This window comes from Prionailurus viverrinus, chromosome B2, assembly GCF_022837055.1.
Source record: "Prionailurus viverrinus isolate Anna chromosome B2, UM_Priviv_1.0, whole genome shotgun sequence".
Lineage (NCBI taxonomy): Eukaryota > Metazoa > Chordata > Mammalia > Carnivora > Felidae > Prionailurus > Prionailurus viverrinus.
Genome location: NC_062565.1, coordinates 101498895 through 101524597, shown reverse-complemented (window position 1 = coordinate 101524597; position 25703 = coordinate 101498895). Strand labels below are relative to the sequence as shown.

At 41.5% G+C, this 25703-nt stretch overlaps 1 protein-coding gene across 2 annotated transcripts in view; it reads left to right on the top strand.

Annotated features, from left to right (window-relative positions):
* Window positions 1-25703, top strand: part of LAMA4 (laminin subunit alpha 4) — a 150913-nt gene that overhangs the window by 34635 nt on the left and 90575 nt on the right. For both annotated transcript variants that reach the window (XM_047859971.1, XM_047859970.1), the window contains exons 3-5: window positions 2294-2395; window positions 11535-11659; window positions 16852-16932. In XM_047859971.1, coding sequence (XP_047715927.1) covers window positions 2294-2395; window positions 11535-11659; window positions 16852-16932 — 308 coding nt within the window. The remainder of the gene's footprint in view (window positions 1-2293; window positions 2396-11534; window positions 11660-16851; window positions 16933-25703) is intronic.

Here is a 25703-nt window from a genome sequence, read left to right as displayed (position 1 = left end):
TACTTTGGCTATTGTCAATAGTGCTTCTTACACTAAAACACTAATTACCAGATTCTTGTAATTTTTCAATAAATCTAAAGCTATTCTAACTTTACCAGCAGAATTTACCAAAACTGTTTATTGCTATTGTTATTTGGGGTTTTTTTTATGTTGTGTAATTTTATTTTTGTTTTTTTGTTTTGTTTTCTTTTATTTTTTTTTTTATTCCAGAATAATTAACATAGAGTGTTATGTTAGTTTCAGGTGTATAATACAGTGACTCAACTATTTTTGTTTTTAAAACATGAGTGTCTTGATTTAGCTAGGGCCTCAAGGACATAAGGGATTAGCTACCATCATATACAAACTGATGCATTTATTCAGGGCAAATCTTAATTTTCTTTGCCTTCTTCAGGAAAAAGAGCTGCAGAAGTGCCCAAAAGGCTTGAACTAATATCAGTTGAGAGCACCTTCACTGAAACTTGATGCTTTGGGCCAGAGGAAGGTCCTACTACAGTTGATGATACAAGTAGATCTTCTCATGTTCTGTTTCCAGGCATCACTACCAGACTCCCTACCATCATAACATGCTTTTCTCCTCCTAATGCCCCTCTAGTCTCTGCCCCACTCACTGGGACTCATAGAAACTCATAAGGATCAGAATGGTGGTCACAGGGGCTGGGGAATAGGGGACATGGGGAGAGGTTGGTCAAAGGATGCAAATTTCCAGTTACAAGATTATCAAGTTCTGGATACCTAATGTGCTGCCCAATGAGTGCAGTTAATAATACCGTATCAGACGCTTGAAAGTTGCTGAGAGAGTAAATCTTAAATTTTCTCATCACAGAAAAAGAAATGATAATTAGGTGGCATGATGGCCGTGTTATCTAAAGCTATGGCGGTGATCATTTTGCAATGGATACGTGTATGAAATCAGATGGTCTAAATGAAATGCTTCTTGCCACAGTTTTAACACCTTTCTCTCTCTATTGTTCATTGTGGAATTGAGAAAAACCACAAACTCTCCATTATAAATTATAAATCGGCTCCCTCTCTGTCTTACTTTCTCTCACTTAGAAAAATGGAATTTCTGCTTTTCTTCATGGACAAATGTCATTATGCCCTATTAAACTTCCTCCCAATTGAATATATTAGATTTTAGTTTTGGGATCCCAATGGGTGGTGTTCTTATACTGTGAACAGTGTCTAGTGGTTCTTTCTTTACAGACAAAAAAGCAAGAGGAAATGGGCTTGCATAGCCGTCAGAGGGACTTCAGCCAGATATAATGAAAAATTTCCTGGTGGCCAAGATAGTACAAACTACAATGAGTCAATGAAATGGGGCGTGGGGGGAAGGGTGATGTGAAATCTTCTACTCTGTAAGTTTGTGGAAACAACCCAGATGCTTATCTGTCTGGAATTCTTTAGAAGTAAATCTGTCTGATGGGCAGGGAGTGGACTTCCATGTCCACAATGCCATTGCTGCCTTGCATCATCAAGGCATCCTGAAGAAACATAAAAGACATAGTCACAATTCCAATCACATAAATAAGGAAAAAAATCTTGCAAAGCTTCTCAACTGGAGCATGAGTGACATTGGTGGGAGGGTAATTCATCATTGTGCAGGTTGACTCGTGCAGCACAAGGTGGTTTAACGTCGCCACAACCCACTTAGCACCTCTGGGTCTAAGGATTGGCCACTAGAATGAAGGAAAATAATGTGTTCCTCGCAGAGCTGCTTGGATAAATGAAATCTCTGTCACCCACACAGGACCTGACAAGTGTAAGAACTCATTAACTTCCCTACTCCTCCCTTTAAAATTTTAGGATCTGAAGAGATAGATTTTTTTTTTTTAAAAGAGCCCAGGCATAAAAGACACATCCCTAAGCTGTTATACTATAGCCAGTAATTTGTGATACTATAAGTCTTTATTTATAGGGAACCTAAAGCAACTTCTCACCTTGACTGATTGTCAGAGTTTTATTTTGTTTTGTTTCGTTTTGTTAGAAAACATTAGAAAATTTCTTTCTCCTTTACCGTTGCCCCAAATCTCCTTATTCTTCCTTACAACATTAGGACAGTGTTAAAGGTGTCCCTGTGCTTCCGAACAGTTTTTAAAAAGGAGGGGGAGGGAAGATAGCAAAGAAAATTGGACATACATCACGGAATGGCAGTGCAAATAGTTTATTCTGGTACACTTTGTAGAGAAATATTTAGATAGCTGAATAATCATCTCCCCTATTCTTCACAGAAAGCATTGACCAAAACAGGTCTTTTCAATAAAGCACATGTTTTTTGTTGTGTCTGTTTCAGAAATGTGGTGCCGGGTTCTTTCTCGCCCAGTCGGGAGCATGCATGCCCTGTGACTGCAACAGCAATTCCAACGAGTGCTTGGATGGGTCTGGATTCTGTATGGTAGGTCGGGGGCACCTATCACTTTTCAGACATTTCCTTGGCCTTCTGTGTCTTAAGTGGGGATAAAATATTCTTCCGGGACCTTTGAGCTACCTAGGAAAGAGCTAATTCAAGCTCTCTTTTTATCCTTCACCTTTTCCTGTAAAACACTGCGTAGAAACTGCTTACGATTGTAAGTGGCCATCAAGGCATATGTGTGACTGTACATAGTCCTCCTGAAGGGTGACTGACTGACTGACCACCCTTGGCAGCTGGTTTCTTCCCAGAGGCCAATGGTGAAGAGATTGAAAACAATACACGGCGGGGGAAACCATCCATCCAAATTCCTCTGTAATAGTATAGTTTGCCATATGTTTGGCTTCACTCCACCTAAACCAGGAGAATAAAACAGTTGTTTCATGTAGCATAGTTCACAGCTTAAGATAGTCAGGTCTACAGATCAAAATTTGTTTAAAATAAAAAGGCCTGAACCAAATAGCTAATAAAAACGAAAGCTCTGGCCTTGTGGTCTTTGTAATTCTGTGTTTCAGCCCCGAGAGGACTATTTTTCCCCTTAACTGGAGTGAATCCCTGAATTCCCCAGTTAACTCTTCTTCAGTGAGGTATCATAGGGACTCATGGAGGAGACAAGACAAGCCTTCTCGCAAAAAGTGTTTGCCACATCTTTTCTATTCTCACTGAATGGACTGGCAACTTCATGAAAATGGCTACCGAAATATTTACCAGAAATGGCTTTAGGAGAAGTCCCAGGAGGCATTTTGAAAGTCTTATGCCCCAAGATCATGTTTTCCATCAGGAGCTGTACCACACGGTCGGAAAATCAGATTCTTCAGGATCCTCTGAGGCAGAAGAGACTTTCCAAAATTGCAAGAGTATTTTTGCATAAGTACAAGAATTCTTAATTAAGTACACCCTGTTTCCCTCAAAATTAGTATAATTATCCCTGTTAAGCAGATCATTTTGATTACAAGTGGCCTCCGAGGTATGCACATGGAGGTGTGATTTTACCCACTGTAAATGCATTACATTAAGATGCAAATTAGAACATTTCATCTACTTGGAACCTAGCAGTTGCCATTTTTCTAGAGACAGAGAGGATGTAGTGGCAAACACTGGGCACTGCCATCTCTCTGTAGTATTTGTTCAGTACTGGTGTTTCTGTCTTCCCCTTCCCCCCATCTTTTTAATAACCGTTACATCCAGGATGTCCTCTGTAGCCGTGTAGGCACACGCAGCTGCCAAAACCTGCCCCTTTCTAATGCTTCCATCTCCGGTTTCCTGTTATTTTAATCCCAGTGACATTTGAAAAGAAAATCCCATGGATGCACTTGAACCAATGATGTACATCTCTGATGATTTGACCAAGTAGAGGCTCTTTGCCATCTGGCTTATTAAAATAGAAGGCGATAGGGACGGGTAGGCCCCGTCAGCTGCTGTCAGGCAGCCAGTAAGATGGAACACTGAAGTAAAAGGACAAAAATGACCATCCTGCTAGTGCCTGCGAAGAGCTATGACAAAGCCACTCTTCCTGACGATGACGTTGTCAGAAAAGGCACTGTCATGGCTTCATCTCTGACCTAGACGTGAGCCTCCGAAAGGGACAGTCATCACGTGACTCCTTCAGGGCTTCTGGGCGTCCGAAGTTCCAATAAAAGTTTGGGAATGGGGGGCGCCTGGGGGGCGCAGTCGGTTAAGCGTCCGACTTCAGCCAGGTCACGATCTCGCGGTCTGGGAGTTCGAGCCCCGCGTCGGGCTCTGGGCTGATGGCTCGGAGCCTGGAGCCTGCTTCCGATTCTGTGTCTCCCTCTCTCTCTGCCCCTCACCCGTTCATGCTCTGTCTCTCTCTGTCCCAAAAATAAAATAAAAACGTTGAAAAAAAATTAAAAAAAAAAAAAAAGTTTGGGAATGGGATGGGGGTAAGTTTTTATACGCCTGCTCAAGGAAGCTGCCAATCTTCGCGCAGTTACTTTGCTCCAAGACAGAACATTTGAAAAAGAAAGAAAGAAATAGCCGTCCTACCCCACCCGGAAGGAAATAGCTTTCTTCCCTGAAGTAATATATGCTCGATGTAACAAACAAAACAACAACAATACAGACCTGGACTACATGAAATTCAAAGTGAAAATCACCCACAGCCTTATCCCCCAGAGCTAAATGTATATATGTATATCTATACACATACATATGCTTATAAATTTCATTTGGAAAGACAGAAAAAAAAGGAAGTAACTTGTATTTAATTAAACGTAAGTAGTGAGCAGAGAGGCTTGCCCATGTAGTAACAATATGTTGTCATTTAGATGGCAAATATATTGTCAATGGTGTCCCACTGGAATCAAACTCAGATTTTTCTGTTTCCCTTGGCAGCCCCTTCTGGCCTCCTGGCCGAGCAGTGCCAGATTTTAGGCCCCTTCCCTATAGCTCCTTCAGTTCACCCAGTTGTCAGGGCACCAGACAAGAAGCAGTGGCCTGGAGGAACACTTCCTCGCCGCTGACTGTGGGCCCGAGTTTCAATCAGTTCTCACTGCTTAACAGCCTCACTCATTTCTCCCATCTTCCATACACAGCCAAAAATAAACGGCCTTCTTTTATTTCATCTTGTTTCATTTTGTTCTTAGTTCGAAGGCTTGTAATGCCTCTGCCTTGCCCTCCCCCCCCCGTTGTTTCTGATTCTTCCCCCATTCCAACGTCCATTTTTAATTTGACCTCATCTTTTACAGACTAATCTTAAGGAACTAAGCCATTTGACAATAGAATAGAGTAGACAAAGTTACGCTACCATTTTAGATATAGCAAAGGAGCTTAGAGATGTCTCCACAAGAGGGATGCTAACGCTTCAAATGCAGGAAAGTGGCGAAGTGAAAAGTGAATGAAATCCAACATGTGTTGGATGTTTCCAAAAAGGCACCTTGCATCTTATCAGAACTAGAATGCATTGGGAAGGGTTCTCAGCTGAGTCAGCCAGGCGAGGCCCCAAAGGCCAGGCAACTCCAGTGAACATGGCAGACTCTCTAGGAAGGCTCCAGAAGGAAGCATGAGAAAGGAATTAAGGAAAAGAAACATGTGGAAGCAGACAGATAGCTGGTGGTAGGAATGCTCAGTTTCTAATAACCCATATTTTATCCCAAGTCTATAAACTAGGCCCAGAGAACTAAGAAGAAACCATGGCTAAGGTCAGTTCCCATCCAAAACGTTGTCTCATCATTAGAGAAAGCCAGGCGCCCACTGACCAGAACTAGACGGAAGAAAATCTGACTTGAAGTTCACCACTGACACAGCGCTCCTTAGGTTCCTTTTGATTAAGGATCAGTTCGTCTATTGATTTCATCTATCCATTTAACAAAAAAAAGTGTTTTACTTGAGCACCACCTATGTGTAGACACTGGGTTGGGTTGAAGGACTGTCCAGACAGAAGCACCCACTCGAAAATGCTGGTGGACATGACCAATATAATAAAGCTCAAGGTATGAGGACCATGGGAGCTTTAGAAACACACGCAGACACCCCTATCTGTTCAGTGGCAATCAAATGAAAAATTAAAAATAATACAGGGTCTGTGCCAGCATTGCAAGAAAAACATTTTTTGTAAATCTGAATGAAAATATTCAGATTTCAAACCAGAGAACTGCACAAATATAATTGAAATCTAAAGAGACACCGTCAAGCTGTTAAGTATTTATATCTGGCTAGTGGAGACATGGATGGATTTTTATTTTCTTCTTTTCACTTTATAATATGCCTCCCGAAATTTTCTGCAACTGCCTATAGTAATTTTATAGTTAAAAAGATTGATATTCAAATGGACTTCTACCCCACCCTAAGCATAATGGAGAAAGAGAAGTAATCCAATATATTGAAGGTTAATGAATTTTTTATTACTCTCAAAGCCTAATTAAAACTTCATTCAGGAAAGCAAAGATATTGCATCTCTAATTTCTGCAGATACTAGCATTTTTCTCATGCTTTTCAAACCCTCCTTTATTATGTGTGTAAGACAGAAATCAACCAATGTAAGTTCCTGTAAGACTAAAAATGTGTGGTTAATAAACCAGCACATTCATTAGATGTCCCAGAGCAAGAAAAAGTTCAGTTATAGAGACTTCTTTTTCCTGTCTTATTTCCAACTACAAAGTTGGTATCTAGATCGAGTGCATAATTCTTACAACAAAATTTTGACAATTTTCCAATATGTTGCAAACTTGGAAAACCCCCAAATTTTGCAATAGTGATGGATTTGGTACTATGCTAACTGAAGCTTAGCAGAGTCTACAGAATCTGAAAGAAAGTCAGAAAATTGCATGTCCAAAGAATTCAGAGTTCTCTGTTGCTTTGCGGCCAGTCATGTAAGAATATAATAGGAACTGACTGCAAATAAGTTCTCCATATATTGTTCGAGTTTCTTCTTCCAACCCTGAATGTGTTCCTCTTCTGATATTCCCCTTCTCAATTAACTACCGTATCATTCTGCCAGACCCTCATGCTAAGATGTCCCAGATGCTCCCTCGGCTTCCTTTTCCACTTCCCCAACATTCAACCTGGAAGAAAGCCTCTCCTCTTCTCTGCCATCCCACTGCCTTAATTCACATCCACAGCATCGCTCCCTGACCGCTGCCATGGGTCCCCAACTACTCATCATGCCTTGCTCCAGACTTACCTTCCCCTAACCAGCAACGGAGACATCTTTCCACCTAGTCAAGGCATTCTCCTTTCTAAAATCTTTCAGGAATTTCTACTCCAGCCCCACTGAGCTTCTCACTACCACCAAAACTAACTCTGTACGAGCACCCCCTGAGTCTGAACTTGTGTTCGCCTGCTCTCTTCCTGGGATTTCTTGCTTATCCTTCGAGGCCTAGTTCAGGTGTCGTCACCTCCATCAGGTTTTCTCCAATTTTCTCGAGATGAGCTAGACCCTTTCCCTCCTCTTTGTCCCACAGTAGGTACGTACTTCACACATAGCACCTAGCACTCTATATTATTGTTTGTTTACCTCTCTCTGAGTAGTTTGCCTCACAAGTGTGAGTTACTCAACTGCAAGAACCGGGTCTTTTTCATAAAATGACACATAAGGACAAAATGACACATAAATGAACCTGGTCTTCATTTTAGTAGCAGTCACAGTTCCTTGTCATGATAGCAGCTTAATCCAGCCTTGTTAAGTGAATGAATGAATGAATGAATGAATGAGTTAGTAAAATAAGAAACCAGCAAATGTAAAAATCTTTAATTTTATATCATATGAGCCACTTGGGTCACTCTTCATTGCAGTAAAATGTGCTGTCCTTTTATGCTAGATACTCAGGCTCAGGCCCAATGTTGAGCAACTAGCCAACAGTGTTACCTATAGTAGGTGTTTCTATTTAGACCCTTGCTTCTCTAAGTATAGGCTAGACCGTAGCACTAGCAATCATTGGGAGCTTATTGGAAATGCAGACACTCAGGCATCCTGACACCCTAGACATCCTGAATCAGAATCTGCATTTTCACAAGCTCCCCAGGGCATTGGTATGCACAGTGAAGTTTAAGAAGCACTGATCTAGGGGGGCCTGAGTGGCTCAGTTGGTTAAGCATCTGACTTTTGATTTTGGCTCAGGTGATGATCTCATGGTCTTGGGATTTAGCTCAGGCTCCATGCTGTGAGCTTGGAGCCCACTTGGAATTCTCTTTCCCTCTCTCTTTGCCACTCCCCCACTTGAGTGCCCATAGTTGCTCACTCTCGCTCTCTCTCAAAATAAAGGAATAAACTTAAAAAAAAAGAGAGAGAAGAAGAAGCACTGATCTAGATAGAGCAGAAGTTCTCAAACTTTTTGGTCTCATGAGCTCTCTGCATTCATAAGAATTGTTCAATTAACTAAAGGTCTTTTGTTTATGCAGATTGTATCTGTCCATGGTTACTGCATTTGACATTTAAAACTGAAAACTTTTCTCATATTTTCTTGTTAATTTATTTGAAAATCACAGTGATGAACCCATTGCAGGTTAACATAACTAATATGCTTTTATAGAATATAAACATATTTTACAAATTAAAAATACGGTTCATGTTTTGCTCAAGAGAAGGCAGCTGGATCTCATATCCCTGGTGATATCTCCATGTCATGTAGCCCCAGGAAAATTCTACCTTACAGCATGAGAAAATAAGAGTCCAAAAGATAAATAAAATCTTAATATTATTATGAGGATAGATTCTACCTCCCTGGACGTACTTTGAGAACCACAGATCTATATAGACTATAATCTTGCATAATGCATGTGACAAACCACATGAAGGCCAACCTGATCCCCTTAGGCTTCTTCCAACATTATGTTCGTTCTGCGGCCAAGTTATTGAGACAGCATTTCTCATGTGAAGAGTCACAGCTGGTGCCCAAATGCCATTCCTAACACTTATCCACTTATCTGCAATCAACTGTCTACATGCAGCTTTCTTAACAACTGGCCAAAGATTCAGAATGTTTTTTTCATTTTTAAGTGGGGTCAATTTTATGTAAAAAAATAAATTCCACCCCTCCCCACCCTCCACAACATATTTATTGTTGCCAGTTTTTCTTTTTGTTTTTTAAATGGCAGAGCTTTGAGGGTTAAAGGCATATTTGCAATCCCAGAGTAAAAGGCTTCAGAGCTAGAAGAAACTTTACAGGCCATCTCATCTGGATTCTCATTTTACAGATAGGGAATACAGACACCAAAAGGTCAAGTGACTCGTTCAAAGTCCACCAGCTAGAACATGGAAGCGGTAGAAATCTTTGTCCCTGCTCCCAGCATCATTTCCACCAGTCTTCCAGAATGTACATTAATGCCTTTCAGGGAATTCCCTGACAAACCCGTTAAAAGAAGGCAGAATGAGGAAAATCCGTGTTTGCACTCTGAGCATGTAAAGGTCAGAGAGATTTGGTGAGTTAGCTCTTAAGGATAATTGCTCCTTGTGGCTGCCATGGCAGAATTAGAGCCCTGACAAGAAGTCCAAAGCATCCATCAAGCCATAAGGGGACAGAAGGGAATCAGCTCATTTTTGCAGCTTAATAGGCATTTCAGGCAGGAAGAATGACCTAACATTTTACAACAAGCCTGTTTTCTTCTGCACAGATGGGCTTCATCTGTCCAACAAGGACTCAGACAAAGTTGACCTCAGCCTATGAACAGACATGCCAGATTGCTTGTGCCTTAGATTCCTGGTAGTCGGGCAAGGCTCATTGGTGTTCCCTGGGATGTGAGTTTGCCAATTTTGAGCTCATTTGGGTACATGTTAATTTCTTTTATGTGCTCCAGGCACTAATTCATTAATTCATGCTTTCCCACTTTTTCCTTCATTTTTTCCCCACAAATATTTACTAAAGGCTGACATAGTTCTGGAAACAGAATTAAGAAGTGGAGGACAAATATGTTAACAACAGTTGTCTTCACATCTTACTTTATTTTCCAGTTTCTCATTAATCTGTCAGGCAGTCTGAACTGGCCTCTAAATTCTGTTCTTCTAACATGATTCTAATCAGGAGCCAAAGATTGCCCATTCCTAATGGCTGATCAAATGCCCAAAGAGTGTTCAACCGTGATAACCTGTTGCCTAAACTGGAACTCTGCCTTTTTGATTCAAAGTCCAAACTCTTAGTAAAATTCTATGACACCTACATAAAATGTAGTCATTTTATGACTCTTTTGGGAAAGGAGACTTTTGTGTAACATATTGGAGAAGTAGTATAATATGGGAATTAACAGCCTGGCCTCTGGAGCCAGATTGCCTGAGTCTGAATCTCACTTTTGCTTCCTTCTGTGTGACAATTTACTGGGCCATTTATTTCACCTCTCTGTGCCTCCCATCTCTTCGTATGTAAAATGGGGAAAAAATAGTAACTTACTTACTTTAGAATTATTGTAAGAATTAAATTCATTAATCCATATGAAATGTTTAGAGCAGGACTTCACTATTATTAGTCCATTTTGAACTTCAACATAGAACACAATGACAAAAACAAAGAGCTTACAGTTCACCTTACTACCGCTACTCCATCCTGCCTCCCTAAGGTTCTTCCATTGAGCATTATTTGAAAAAAGCTTTGTCTGTTGAAGATCTTGTGTACAGATGTTACCAAGGGAATGGACCGAACAGGAGGGTGCCTCTTTGATGACATTCTAATTCTAACAGCATAATTTTTCACTGAAAACGCTATTCGACTTTTATACCCTCTGGGGGATATAAAGCTGAAAATATCACAGTGCTAATGCCATTGCCTTGTACAACCCAGTTCAGTCCTGTTGGAGAAATCTATGAGACTAGCATCACTGACTCTTTAGAGTACTAGACAGAAATTAATCCGTGAACTTGTCACTGCTGAGTTGACTCCAGTCTACTGAGTACGTCCTTCATTTGAGTTAGTAGCAGTACGGTACTGAGAGGCACAACGTGGGGGAAGGGCTGCTGAGGTTGGGAGCAAAGAATAACAGTACAGTGTGGGTAGTAAGGAGGGAAGGATCCGGGAGGGGACATCAGAAGGAATTCCTGGAGGTTTCAAGGCCATGTACAGATCTTGAAAGATGAACAGGCATTATAAGCAGAAAAATCAGCCCATTTGGTGCTTTTCCTTCCATTCGCCTCACCACAAATGGAAAAATCATACAAATAAGCCGGCATAGTATTTCTTGTATGTCACTATCCAAGTCACCAACCCGTTAGCAGGGCATTCTTCACCTACCTTCTATTCCATCTATGCTTCCTTCTGACATATTTTGCCCATAAATCCTTAAATTGTTCCCATTGTCGTGGGTAAACATCAGAGGGATTTTTTTTTTCATTTCATATTCAATCCAAGTCAATAAACTGATGTTTCTCGCACAGAGTTTGATCCTTCCGATTATCATTTTGAACTGAAATGAGAAGCTGATGCGTTTCCCCTCTGCACACAAAGCCTAAACTCCTCAGGCTGCTAGTGCACCCACAGAAGTTCAGGGTGAAGTCATCTGCCACTGTTCACACTTTCTAGCATTGACTGGAGCCAACGTGCCTCCTTTGTCCTGACCATTTATTCAATCAGCCTGACATCCTCTTTGCTTTGAGTATTGTTTGGTTCCCACATATATTGTGTATAAAATTTCTTTTGTTCTTTGTTTGTTTTTTTTGTCAATTTTCCTATCTTTTGCCTCACAGCACTGCCAGCGGAACACAACAGGAGAGCACTGTGAGAAATGTCTAGATGGTTATATCGGAGATTCCATCAGGGGAGCACCCCGGTTCTGCCAGCCATGTCCCTGTCCTTTGCCCCACATGGCCAAGTAAGTTCTGAGACAAGATGTTCCCTTCTGCTGCTTATCCCCCTAATTATTTCTTTTTTATTTTTGCTCTATCCAAAGTTCTCAGGTTTTCCTGAGATCAACCATTTCTCTGATTTTCTGAAGCCAAGTGGGTGTCCTACAATCAGTTCACTTCTGACACTAACTACCTAGAGCTAATTAGCCCATAGATTAGGTCCCACTTCAGAAGCCAGCCACAAATAGGGTCCCTAGGCTACTTACATAGCTACTCAGCTAACCATAAGTTTAGGGGTTGCCTCAACACCCCCTCAGGCTCAATAATTCTCTACAATGACTCACAGAACTCAGGGAAGTGCTGTACTTACGATTACAATTTTATTCCTAAAGGATACAACTGAAGCCAAATTGAAGAAATCCTTAGGACAAGGTGTGGAGGGGGAGATGGGAGGGAGCAGAGCTTCTGTGCATTTGCTGTCCAGGTACATCACCCTCCCAGAAAATCAATGTGTTCACCCAACCCAGGAGCTCCACAAACCTCATTTTTTGAAGAGCTTTATCAATGTTTCATTACATAGTCATGATTGATTAAATCATCAGTAATTAAAACTCAATCTTTATCCCCTCTCCCCTTCCCTGAGGTTGGAGGAAGTATGGGATTGAAAGTTCCAACCCTCTAATTAGTAGTTTTCTCCTCTGGTCAGATGCCCCCAGCCCCATCCTGAATCTACTTAGGGGCCCATCAAGTGTCACCTCGTTAGCATAAACTCAGGTAGGACTGAAAGGGGCTCATTCTGAATAACAAACAATAGTCTTATCACTCAGGAAATTCCAAGAGCTTTAGGAGCTCTGTGCCAGGAAAAAGACAAAAACCAAATACATATTTTTTTCTTATACCACAAGTGGAAAGAGTAATGAACCTAGGTTCATATCCCTCCTTTGGCACAAAATAGCTGTGGGATCTCAGGCAAGGTACTTTCTCCCTCTGTCTCACTTTCCATGGGATTTAGGGTCAAAAAGACTAGATTCAGATCATGGCTCCATTCATTGATTCCTTTTATCTGCTCTGATCTCATTTATTTTTTCCTCACTTGGTGTAAGGATCTGCCTCATAGAGTTGGACAAGGATAACACGTGTGGAGCATTTGAGTTGGTGTTTTACATACAGAAAGCTGTATGTTAGCTGTTGGCTTTATTGAACACATACTTTGTACTTTTTTTTAACACTAACATTTTGCTCACTCTGTGCCAGGCAATGTTCTAACTGTTTAGATATAATAGTTAGCTGATAGATGTTGTAACGATTAAATTAAACAATGCCTATAAAATAACTCTTAAAAAGGCCTGAATGTCTCACACACACACACACACACACACACACACACACACACACTTTCTTATAAAGAGAAAAAAGATGACAACATTTTTTTCTTATTTTTTTTCTTAATTGAACACCAACACCAACTAACATTTCACCTAAAAGCTTGTGATTTGTTCAAATCCTCTGATGAGTCTGACAGTCAGTGAAGAAGTCAGATGTTTTACAGCCCCATTTTTCCTTAGAAACCACTAACCTACTTCAAGCCTTACTTTGTGATTTTTCATGTCCCATGGTATCACTAATGTGTGCAGAATGGATAGTATTGAGAGGGAGAGTAGAAACCTCAACCATTAAATGTTCTGTTATTTTCACCCAAGTGTGTCCTGATTTATGAGCTCCCTTTGTCTCATATTCCTTAATTGTTCATTAATATTCTGCTCCCAAACATTAGTCTTAACCATATCTGATGAGCTGTTTCAGCATCCTGCTCTCTTGCCAAGCTGTAGTTATTTCGTTAAACACACCGATCTCCAACTTTGCAATAACAGATTCCCCTCATTGTTCCATGTAAACAAAGATCTATGTAGCCTCACCTGCTGAAAACAGGTTTGTAAGCTCTGAGCTGCAGTTTCCTTAGAAACTAAAAGATTAATTAGAAAGGCAATCCCAAGTGGTTCCTCTAAATTGTATTATCTGACTTTTGCACTCTTTGTCCTATTCACATGACGAGACTTTCTTATCTAAATTATGACATTAATGTCTTGAGATAAGAGACTTTTGGAACTTCATTCCAAAGGACTGATGGACTGAGAGGTTTGTCTATATCCAATCAACAAATATTTATCACACATTTATTACATGCAACTCATGTACTACTAGCCGCTGGTCACAGCGGTACACAAAACAGTCAAAAAGTCCTGCCTTCATTAAAATAGGTCAAAATACAGCAGAATTTTGGGGCGCCTGGGTGGCTCAGTTAGTTGAGCGTCCAACTCTTGATTTCAGTTCCCATCATGATCTCACGATTGTGATCTCATGGGCAGGAGATAGAGCCCCGGGTCAGGGATCCTTGCTGAGCAGGGATCCTTGCTGAGTTGGGGCGCTTTCTCCCTCTCTCTTTGCCCCTACCCCTCTCCTTCTCGTGCCCTCTCTCTCTCTCTCTCTCTCTCTCTCTCTCTCAAAATACATATTTAAAAAAAGATACAGAAACATTTTGAAGCTCCTGAAGCAAATGACCATTTACCATTTGAGCCAGGTTATCTGTATTTCAGCTGATCAGGAAGCTATCCCAAAGGCTCTTTCAAATAAATAAAGCAGAACATGCCAGTTGGGCGATGAGCTTCCTGTCTTGGAGGAGGAAACAGTTGCTATCGAATCACCATTTCCATACATGTTCTTTGGATGTGTGAGCAGAGCCCGGTTCAAAGAGCAATTGACTAGCTTAGGGAATGTACCCAGCAGTTAGGTACACATTCACAGATATGAAAACTGAGACCTCTAAAGCACACCGTTGAAGTTGAAAAGCCTGCTGAAAATCAGCCCAAAAGCAAAATTATATCCTCCCCCACCCCCATATAAGTAAAGACGTTGTGTGAAGGTGTGGGGAAATTGTGGGAGACTTGCTTTCTCTGAGGTGGCAACAATTCAACTTCCTGGATCCCTTGTGGGGGAAAACTGACTACAAACAGGGAGGTGGGGATTGAGGGCTGGAGGGGGGTAATCTGTGGTCACAGGACAGGACAAATTTGCCTGGATCCTATATGGTTCTAGCCTTTGATATGGCCTTATTAGAGATTTAGTTAACTAATCTCAGATACTAATCAAACATCTCATCAAAAATTAAATATCCACTGCCCCTTTCAGCTTTTCAAAAAAAAATTCATATTGCTACTTTCTATAAAAATTAAAGTGCCAGAACTTTTATTTGAGCTCAAAAAGTCACCTAATAGAATCCAAATTACACTTTGCAAGATCTTCTGATTGAGCCTCCAGACCAGGATTTGGATTTCCAGTTACAATAGCCACATCAGAAAGCAAAGAAATTATGCTCAGGGGAGGTAAGTAAGCAAATAGTGCTGAATCTATTTTTCTTTAGGGTTTCATAAAGGTTTCCAAGGACAAAGGCTCCCTTCCACTTGGAGAGGGCGCCATGGTTGTTAATGTGGGCTGAGAACGGCTCAGTGTTTTCATTTCCCTAGCCAGAAACAGACTTTACCCTAAGAAAAATATAAACAATTAATGCTGATAAAAAACAACAAAAAAGGAACTTAGTGGCTGGTGACTGCCTCTGAGTCTCCCTCCACTGAGACCAATGGTCACGCAGCTATTCCCAGGGACCATTTGCACAGAGTTCATTTATTTATTTTGGAGTTGGCCAGACATCCCCCCCCCCCCCCACCCCTGCCGTCTACCAGTAGCCACGGTAATGGCTCCAATTAAGGAAAATGTCATCTGTTTGAAACAGCAGGACATTAGCTAAAGGCAGACGACTCCAGACACCGGCAGATGCTTCAGTCCTTCAAGCCATGGGCAAGCTGCTGGGAGCAGGGCAGGGGGGGGGGGGGGGGGGGGGAAAGGGTGATATCTTCAAAGAAACATGCATGAGGGTTTGTCCATGCTCTGGACTCTTGACTGACAGTGTTTTTTTTGAAGTAGGCTGAAAAATAAGAACAAGCAAAATGAAGAATAAAAGCCAAAGAAATGTAATTTTGTTGAAATGTTTTTAGCCAAACTGACAGAAAAAATAAATTGTGGATGTTGCCTTTCACTGACAAGTGTATATTGTTTTCTGACTGATTTTATAAATGTCTTCAAACAAAGCAAACACACCCATTTGCTTTCCTCCAAAGACCATTAGGGTAAAATTGTTGATGCATTCAGGAATGTGAGAACAGCAGGTCACACGCCATGGATAGCACAGTACCTAAGCCAAAATTAATTTAGAAGTCTTTAAAATTTTTCACACCCCCCCCTCAGATGGATGGATTCATGTGTCAATGTAAAATTTTCCAAACACGTGGTGAGTTATATTCTATTTCCCCTGCCTTAAGAGTTGAGCAATATTTTTATTGCTTTTCTGTCCTGTGTCCTAATTTGTATTATCTAAAAAACAAATAAACAAGCAAAAAAAAATAATAATCAAGAGAAGGATTTCTATGGACACGAATCCTTTTCCTGTGGGTCCTATTTATAACTTGTGTACTTGTTTTGTGACTTTGATCAAAACAGCCGGTCCCTGCCCCCTTAATTCTCAATCTTTAAGGTATGCAATGAAGAAATGAAGGTTCAGTGGAGATTATAGAGTATAGTTTAGAAGTGGTTCATGACCCTGAAGAACGGAAGAGATCTAGTGCAGAAAAAAGGGAACAACTTTCAAATGTATACACAGAAAATGCTGAGAATAACAAGAAATTCTCGTAAATATCATAAAATAACTTGATTATTTTATTTTTGGCTTTAGAATATGTGTTTTAGACTTGCATTATATATATATATATTGCATTATATATTATATATATACATACATATATATGTATTTCCAGAATATATATATATATACGTATGTATATATATATATACACATATATACATACGTATATATATATATATATTCTGGAAATTCCCACTGCTTCAAGTAAAAATAATTAAGTGCTTCTATGGCAAAATAAGTAAGTGGATCTGGGAAATGGTCTCACCAATGGATGGGCGTCTTGGCATTTTTCTGTCTGGACTGCTGGTCTAAATTTTCCTGAAAGGAAGAGTTGACTTAAATAAAACAAATGATCACACCCATTAGAATTTGACTGGACCAAAGTAGAGATGACCTAATTAAAAGTTAAGACAATCTTTTCAGTGATGTATGGAATCGACTTCTAATATTCTCTTGTATTTCTAGTTTTGCAGAATCCTGCTATAGAAAAAATGGAGCCGTTAGGTGTATTTGTAAAGAAAACTATGCTGGACCTAACTGTGAAAGGTAGGCTAATAAAATTCACTGTTTTCTGTGTGGGTCAAAGGAAACTTTCTGGTTTTGGCACTCATCAGCTCTGCCAGAGCGTCTTAAGAGGAGGGAGTGAGGGATCACATTTCAGAACCCCTGGGGGATGCCCCAGATAGAGCTATAATAATATGCTCCCTAGGAGAGTTTGGGTGGCTCAGTCAGTTAAGTGTCTGACTCTTGATTTCGGCTCAGGTCATGATCTCACAGTTTGTGGATATGAGCCTGCGTCTGGCTCTGTGCTGACAGTGTGGAGCCTCCTTGGGATTCTTCCTTTCTCCCTCTCTCTCTGCCCCTCCCACGCTCGTGCTCTCTCTGTCACTCTCAAAATAAATAAACTTAAAAAAAAAATGCTCCCTAAGGGTCCATATCAGGACCACATCTCAGGATAAATGGTCAGGTGGAGAGGAAAATTAGTATCTATATTTTGAGAAGATTCTTTAGACGGTTTTGGTAACACTCCTCTCTCTTCATCATTGAGAATCAGCAGTGTTAATAGAGAGGCTTCCTCAGTAGGAAAAAAAAAAGTGAATCCTCTGTCAGTAAAGCAATACACTGAAAAAGCATGAACTTATTATTTAGTCTATTCTTTACGCCGTCTCCTTCCCTGAAAAGTAAACAAATTTCATGAGAGTTCGGATTTTCTGAATCCCTGTTGGTATTGACATCTAACACTCTTTTTTTTAAGTTGCTCTTGGCTTTGCTTAAATAAGAAGGACTTCAGTGACTAAAGTTGTGAGGCGTCCTGCTGCATGGTTTCCTGGCAAGACATTTCCCCTTCTCCCCACCTGGAGGCTACTCAGTTTTCTCAAATAAAATGATTTTTGCTAAGAGTGTTACAGAGAGGGCTTCTTATTTTTAAGAGAAATGCCAGGGGCGTCTGGGTGGTTCAGTCTGTTGAGCGTCCAACTCTTGATTTCGGCTCAGGTCATGATCCCAGGGTTGTGGGATTGAGCCTCAGTCAGGCTCTGCACTGAGCATGAAGCCTGCTTAAGATTTTCTCTCTCTCTCTCTCTCTCTCTCTCTCTCTCTCTCTCTCCCCCTCCCTTTCTCTCTCTCTGCCCCTCTCCTGCTCTCTCTCAAATAATAAAAAAAAAAAGAAATGTTATTAATGTCAGCCTCCCCATTGTCTTTAGGCAGCAAGATGATATGGGAGGGAAGGACAGGGTACCTCTCAAACCTCTGGTCCAACATCCGCACATGCTCACCTCCCAGCAGCATACTCCCATTGCCCTGAGTACAGTTCACAAACCAGCCCAGGACTCAAAATGTCAACCTTAAATGATAAACCATCTCACTTCCTAAGAAATCACCTTCTACATCTCAAAGAGTAGTTCCGGAATTCTTTTTAAAAAGCCACAGTGCCTACAGTGCAGAGAAAATCTCTACACTTGGAGGGCATTACTATTATGATTATTAAATGTACAAATCATAGCTAATCCTCTTACTGAAGACTTTTTAAAGGTATGTTTTTCTCTTTTTTTGCTACGAGGGAAGAGGGAAGGTCAAAGCTGATGGCGCATGTGGATTTTATACCTCGGGAGGAACAAACAGACATTTGGTTAATTAATGTTTGTGACACACTCACTCCGTATTTTCTTACTTCGGGGTTCGGGAATATGAGGCACCTGGTTTGCTCACTTTCTGGCTCAGAGAGGACTGTTAATCAGCCAGGGATGGAACTTTGTCCCCTCAGTGTCTGAGGTAAAACTCTGTTTAGTCTGACAGAGATCGAGCAGTATTACCAGCTAATGGGTGTTCGCTGGCCCCTGGGATGGCCTTAAATAGAGCCATGCTGACCAAATGCAAGCCCTCCCAGAAGTGAAGACATTCTCTGTGCCTCAGGGCTCGGTCCTGCAAAGTTGCACAGGGGTGCAGATAGAGGTTCTGTCAGCCAGGGTAAGGGGCCTGCATGGACAGGACAGCATGCCCTCCTCAGAAGTAGGATTGTAGATGTAAGTCTCCTGATGCACATTGGAGGCTCCTGGACCTGTAAGTCTTGGTTAGATCCGGTGCCTCTCCTGGATCTGGAATGGTTGGATCAAGGAGAAAGCACTAGCTGTCAAATATTGAGGAGATGTAGCTTTGGCCTGGCTGAGTTTGTCTCTCAGCACGAGCCCTTTGGGATCCTCCTGAGGGAGTTATTTGAGCTCTAAGTGTCCATTTCCACATCTCCAGAATGGAGAAAATGAAAATGTCCACCTCCTAGGACTGTTGTGAGGTGATACTGTGACGTTATTGGTATGGCACATGGCACTTAAGAGATGCTCAGTAAAAATTACCTGGTGACTGTAGGAGTCATGGTGGCCATTGTCCAGTTTCCCCCACCAGCATCATGTGTGCCTGGGAACAAGCTGGCTCATTCTCCTGAATCTCAGTTTCCTTAGCCAGAAATGATAGATTTGAACTAGGTAGTGCCCTTTGTTGATTGTCCACTGTGTCCGTGCTTTACATTCTTCACCTCTTAGCCTCACAACCACCCTGAGAGCAGGTGCTATTTTGTCATTCTGCAGATGAGGAAACTGAGGCTAAGGGAGGTGATGAGCCCGGTCTGAAGTCACAACACTGCTAAGTGGGGGCACCAGGACCCGCACAGTTTGGCTTACAAATCTGGATTCTTTCTCTATGCCAATACTGTTTTTCCCAATTGTCTTTGTAAGGTCTTCCACTTTATTTCATTTTTTTAGTTTATTTATTTATTTGTTTTCAGAGAGACACTGAAAGCACATGTGAGAGGGGTAGGGGCAGAGAGAGAGAGAATCCCAAGCAGGCTGCAGAGCCCAACGCAGAGCTCAATCGATCTCACAAATCATAAGATCATGACCAGAGCTGAAATAAAGAGTCAAACGCTTAACCAACTGAGCCACACAGGTGCCCCAAAGGTCTCCTACATTAAACTTTGACAATTAATGAATTATATGAGTCTCTCATATTCAGGAGAAGCACAGTTAACCTGCTTCCCTTTGACAGGAGGCTGCAGCAACAAATGTGCTGGAAATAAGTGCCCCCTCAAAGGCCTTTCATCTGCATTGGGGGACAATCACTCTGAGCAACTTTCTCTGTTTTGTCTCCTCTCTCCTGTCCACCTTTCCTTACACCCTGCTGTTTTAAGGAGAGTGGATGCAGGCCTTTTACACCAAAATTGACTTTTTACACCAAAAATCCAGGGGACTCTTCCTCAAAATGGAAGCAACCACACAGCAGATTGGTGGATGGGACAGGGACGTGATAACAAGCAAGACATGGTCTCTTGTCCTCAGTGAAAATCAAGGCTAGAGCAGGAGACAAACCCAAACACCATTCATCACAAGGCAGAAGAAAGAAAATACCAAATAGAAGGACAAGCAAAGGCTCCTCAAGAGGGCAGTGGAAGGAGTGATCTCGTTCCCACAGAGAGGGCTGGGTCATTGGGAAGGGAGAAGTCTTCACTGCTTTGGCTTTGTGTTTGACCCTGGGACTGAGGGGGGTGTTTTGTTTTGAGTTTAACAGTCAACTTGTTAAATTGTCCCAGTTTAGCTTCATCTAATCTATATTTTCAATGTATTTATGAACTTGGACCTAACCACGAGGCGTTTTCAAAATATGCTGCTGACTTGTATGGATGTCTATCTATTGCAAACACTAGGTGTTTCCGTACTTAGAGATCATTTAATCAAGGGATGGTTTTCAAATGTGACTGTATATAAGATCCCCTGGAAACCGTGGATTCCATCCCCAAATCCCATCCATGCCCCACAGAAAAAGAACCTGTATGGGTGAGGCCTGGATACCTATTTTTTGACTCTACTGGGTTCTCATGCCAATCCTCTCACGGCCTGCAAACTACTGCCCCACCTCTTATACCACACCTGCATGATATGAAACACTGTTTCTCAAACTATAGCTCAAGAACCCCTGGTGTCCTCAGAAATATTTGTGGGGCTCATGAGGACTCAGTGAATATTTTCTTAATTCGGTGTTTAATTTCCAGGATAATCTCGAGGAAAAAGTTACTCGAAACACGTTCTGGACTTTCTGTAGAACCACTTTGTAATAAAGGGAAATCTGCCTCAGAGCTGAGGAGAAAATAACAGCCGGGGGTGTGTCAGTGACACATGAAAGACAATTGGAGGCCAAATGGCATGACATCAAAGCAAACTGAGCAGTCACATAACACATGGCAGGGCATAGATGTTGAGCTCACACAATCCTCTGTCACGCCATGTTGCAAGTAGCCATTCAGCTGCAACAAGACAACACCATCCATCGTCTTGGTTAATTGGTTTCATAGTTTGTGTTTTATCGTAAAATTTATTTTGGTTTTTAAGATGTATAAGAGCCATAGTTATAAGGAGTTTCTCTACCTTGTATTATGTTTGAACTATTTAAAGATTGAAACGTAACTTAGATGAACACTAGCAGAGGTATTCTGGGAAAATCTTTTGCCTTCCACAGGGACCCACACTGCATTTAAGTTTGAGAAACATTGGTCCAAAGCATAAAACACGAACCTTTTACTGTACCATGTAACACAGCTCTAATACACTTGTTTTTACAATGAGGTCCGTGTTTTAAGCCTGCCCTGGCCCCGGGCTGGCTCTTTCCCAACGTCTTCCTCCCACCTCACACTTTAACTTCCACCTGTGGGAGCCGCTGCTCCCCAAATCCGCCAGACCAACTGTAGAGCTCACCACATTGTGTTGCATTTAGATGACGACTGTGACGATAAAAATAATACATTTATTGAATGCTTACTGTGTGCCAGAAAGTGTTGTAAGCACTTTGCATGTAATGACACACTTAAACCTAAAAAAAATCCTAGAAGATACCGTTTTCATCCTTATTTATAGAGGAAGAAAGTAAGACACAGAGAAGATAAGCCACATGCTCAAAATCACACATTTGGGTTTTCTTTTTCAGTCTCTACTATTAAACTATGAGCTTCTCAGCAGAAGTGGCATCTCATTCATTTCTCTACGACTCTTCCCCCATCACAGTATCTGGAACATTGTAGGCACTCAGTTATATTTGTTTAAGTAATATCTTTTTTTTTTTTAATGAAAAAACAATAATGGTACTTTTAATGTTCCTTTAAAAAGGCACCTGTAGTGATGAGAGCGAGTCATTTCATGGCCTGTTTGATCTCCTACTCTTCCTCGTGCCAGGAAAATGGAAGAGGGTAACACAGAATTGAATGAGTTAAGACACTGCCCTCTGGCTGGAGAGAGGTTGCAAATGGAAGTTACCATGTGATGCAAATGAGTATAAAATGTACAAGCCTCATAGCCAGCAATTTTGCGATTCTCATTTTCATCCCAGTGTGACTTTCCCTCTGCTCTACGTAGTACATTTGAAAAGCTGAGAAGCCTGAGACATAGAGCCTTGAGACCTAGTCCAAGGTCACACAATTGGTTAGTGGTAAACCCAAAACAAAACCCAAGAGCCTTGATGTTCAATCCCAAGTTTTCAGGTATGGGCCACAATCCCAAGTTTTCAGGTATGGGCCACCTGGGTGGCTCAGGTGATTAAGCGTCTGACTCTGGATTTTGGCTCAGGTTATGTGTGGTTCTCGAGATCAAACCCCAAGTCAGGTTTTGCGCTAAAACCTGCTCGGAATTCCCTTTCTCCCTCTCTCTCTCTGCCCCTCCCCTGCTCATGCACTTTCTGTCTCTAAAAATCAATTAATAAACTTAAAAAACTGTAGATGATCTCAATACCTCAGTATTCCGCATTGTCCCCCATGGCAGCTTTAATTGTATTCCTTCATTCATTCAATTTTGCAGTGGAGTGAGAGACATACTAAAATACTATGAGGACTTATCATGTGGATCTTATTGCTTAAGGATCAGGAGAGAAGAATGGACCGAATTCAAGCAAATCCAAGGGGACCCTAAAGCCCTAACAGGAGAGGCTGAATATAGTATCGACAGATATAATAATGATGACAGTGATGATGCTGATAATGGCCTTGATGATAAAAAGGAAGAATAAGGGTGCCCGGATAGCTCATTCAATTAAGTGCCTGACTCTCGATCTCTGCTAAAGTCATGATCTCACTGTTCATGAGATTGAGTCTGGCACAGAGCCTGTCAGCATAGAGCCTGCTTGGGATTCTCTCTCTCCCTCTCTCCCCCTGCCCCCCAAAATAAATCAATTTATTTTTAAGTTGATTTATTTTGGAGAGAGAGAGACAGACAGACAAAGCATGACTAGGGGAGGGGCAGAGAGACAGGGAGACACAGAATCTGAAGCAGGCTCCAAGCTCTGAGCTGTCAGCACAGAGCCTGACACAGGGCTCAAACTCACGAACCTCGAGGTCATGACCTGAGCCAAAGTCGGACACTTAACCGATTGAGCCACCCAGGTGCCCCAATAAATAAACTGTAAAAAAAAAAGAGAGAAGAAGAAGAAAGAAGAGGAGAAAGAAAAGAAAGCCAACATTTATTGAGTTTGGGATTCCAGTGTTTAGTCTTATTCTTTCTGCAGGCACTATGTTTTTTCAAACTCACCCTCTGTTGTCTACATAGAATTCTTCTATGACTCCCTCCTCTCTACCTTGCTCCACTTCTGGATTCTTATCCTGTGACCTTGAGTGGGTTACTTACATTTTCCTAGCCTTGTTTATCAGTGTTTCATAGAGAAGTAGAAAGCATTTATATGGCATCTACTATGTAACGGGCTCTTTTTTTTTTTCAACATTTAATTTAATACCAATGACAGCTATAGAATGGCATCCCTCCCAGAAAGACTACTGTGCCACCTGGGAGTTTGGCACCCTTGGTAAAGGTATTCAGTGACAGTTGTATGGCCCTAGTAAGAGAAGCAAAGGAGAAAGAGGAGAGGAGAGAAAAAGAGCTCCAAAAATTCCCAACACAATAGGTCTTGGTCAAAGTCTTTTTTTTCTCTCCTAAAACATATTTCTTTGTTTTCTATTTTGCCTAAATACTGTGATCACTAACTGAAATGACAATGTTCATATGCCACTGTTTTCTCATTTACACTGTAAATGTATCAGCCCATTTTCCATGAGTGATTCAAGTCATTAATAAAGCTAGAAATGAGATTATGGGAGAAAAAAAAAATAGAACCAGACTACGGGGTACAAGGCTCCGGTGCTGACTCTAATTCCAACTGCTGGTCCTTTTGAACCTTTGTTATTTGTTATTTGAGGGCAGGAATTGGATGCATTGATAGCGTTTGATTATTCAATTATTATAATTGCTAATCAATTAGCTAATTCATTTAATATCAGACTTGTGGGGGGAAAGGGTATTATGCTTGGAGTGCCATCATAGGGTTGAGCCCTGCAGTAATGAACAAATTATTTAGCTTCTCCACACTCTAGTTTCCTTGTCTATGAAAGTAAGGGGTTGTAGAGTGCTATAGGAAGAAACCTTTGCATGTCTATTCTATAAAATCTGTAGGGTTAAAGTTTGGACTATGACTTCAGAATTGCATCTGAACCTACCACCAAACAATGTTCTTGAAACTCAAAGTAGGTTTCCACTGTGATTGAGCTTCTGACTTACAGAATAGAGAATTTGGTTTTTCTCTCGTGGAAGACCAAGAGACAACCTATGGAGATCAAATACAATGGAATTCAACAGAGAAAAGAAAGTCAGTGTCATCTGACTTCTGTGAGCTTGGGCAAGGTCCCACGCCCAGAGCTCACGATTCCCTACAGTACATTGAGGTGCCAGGTCTGAGTCCCATTTCAATGGGACCAAGAGTCTAATACTCTTTGGTGAACTGCAGCAAAGGATAGAAATTCAATCCAGCCATGTGTTCCAAAGAGGGATGATTTGTGCTGGCTTGGGAACCAGAGAACCTGTAAATCATAGGTGCAAAGGCATGAGTATGAATAACAAAACTCACTGAACATTTCCTCTTTGGGGGGTGTCTCTCTGTGGGTTGTGTGGCACTTGCATTCATTCTTATCTTTTTCGTAGACCTTGATTTCTAGAGTTTATGATTTATGCATAATTATGCTCGATTTGTTTCCTGTTCTTTCAGGGCACGGGCTGTGTGTTTTTCCTCTTCCTGTCTCTCCACGCCTTACATAAAATAGACATGAATTGTCCCTCTGTTGGGTGAATTCATTCATCCACTTATAGCAGCAGCAGTGTGGTCCAGGGTGGAGTGAAGGAAAGAACATCAGGGTCAGAAGGTCTGGGTCTTGTGCTGTGAATTCCTTGCTATATGAGCCTGGAAAACCAAAGTAGCCTCTCAGCCTCAGAATGCCAGGCCTGTGTGGCCTACCTCCCGGGTGTGTGCGGTAACTAAACTCACCTCGGTGAAACCGTGAGGTACAGTGCAAGTAAAGGGCATAAAGATTGAACGTATGCCATCATTACAACTACACCAAAAAACTGAGACATAAAGTTTGGAAGAATATGTGCAAAATATCGGACAGTGATTTTGTTAGGATTGTAGGATTACAGGTGATTTTTTGTTTCCTTTCTCTGTTTTTCAAATGTTTTGAATCATGAAAGCCTCTTAAAAATGTAGTGTCTTGTTATTATTGGCCAGGTCTTCCTGATTTCCTTGGAAAGTCCTCCCCCGCTCTCCTCTCCAAGGCCAACGCCCAGCCCAGGCTCTCCACACCCCAGCCCGGTCTCCCCATTCCAGCCCGCAATCCACCCTGCATCTGGAGCCAACACCGGCTTCCCCCACCTCTGCTTTCATCACAGAAACCTCCATCTGCTCCTTTCTTTTTCTCGCTCACATCAGAACCCACTCCTGCACCTGACCTTCAGCTCCATGAAGGGGTG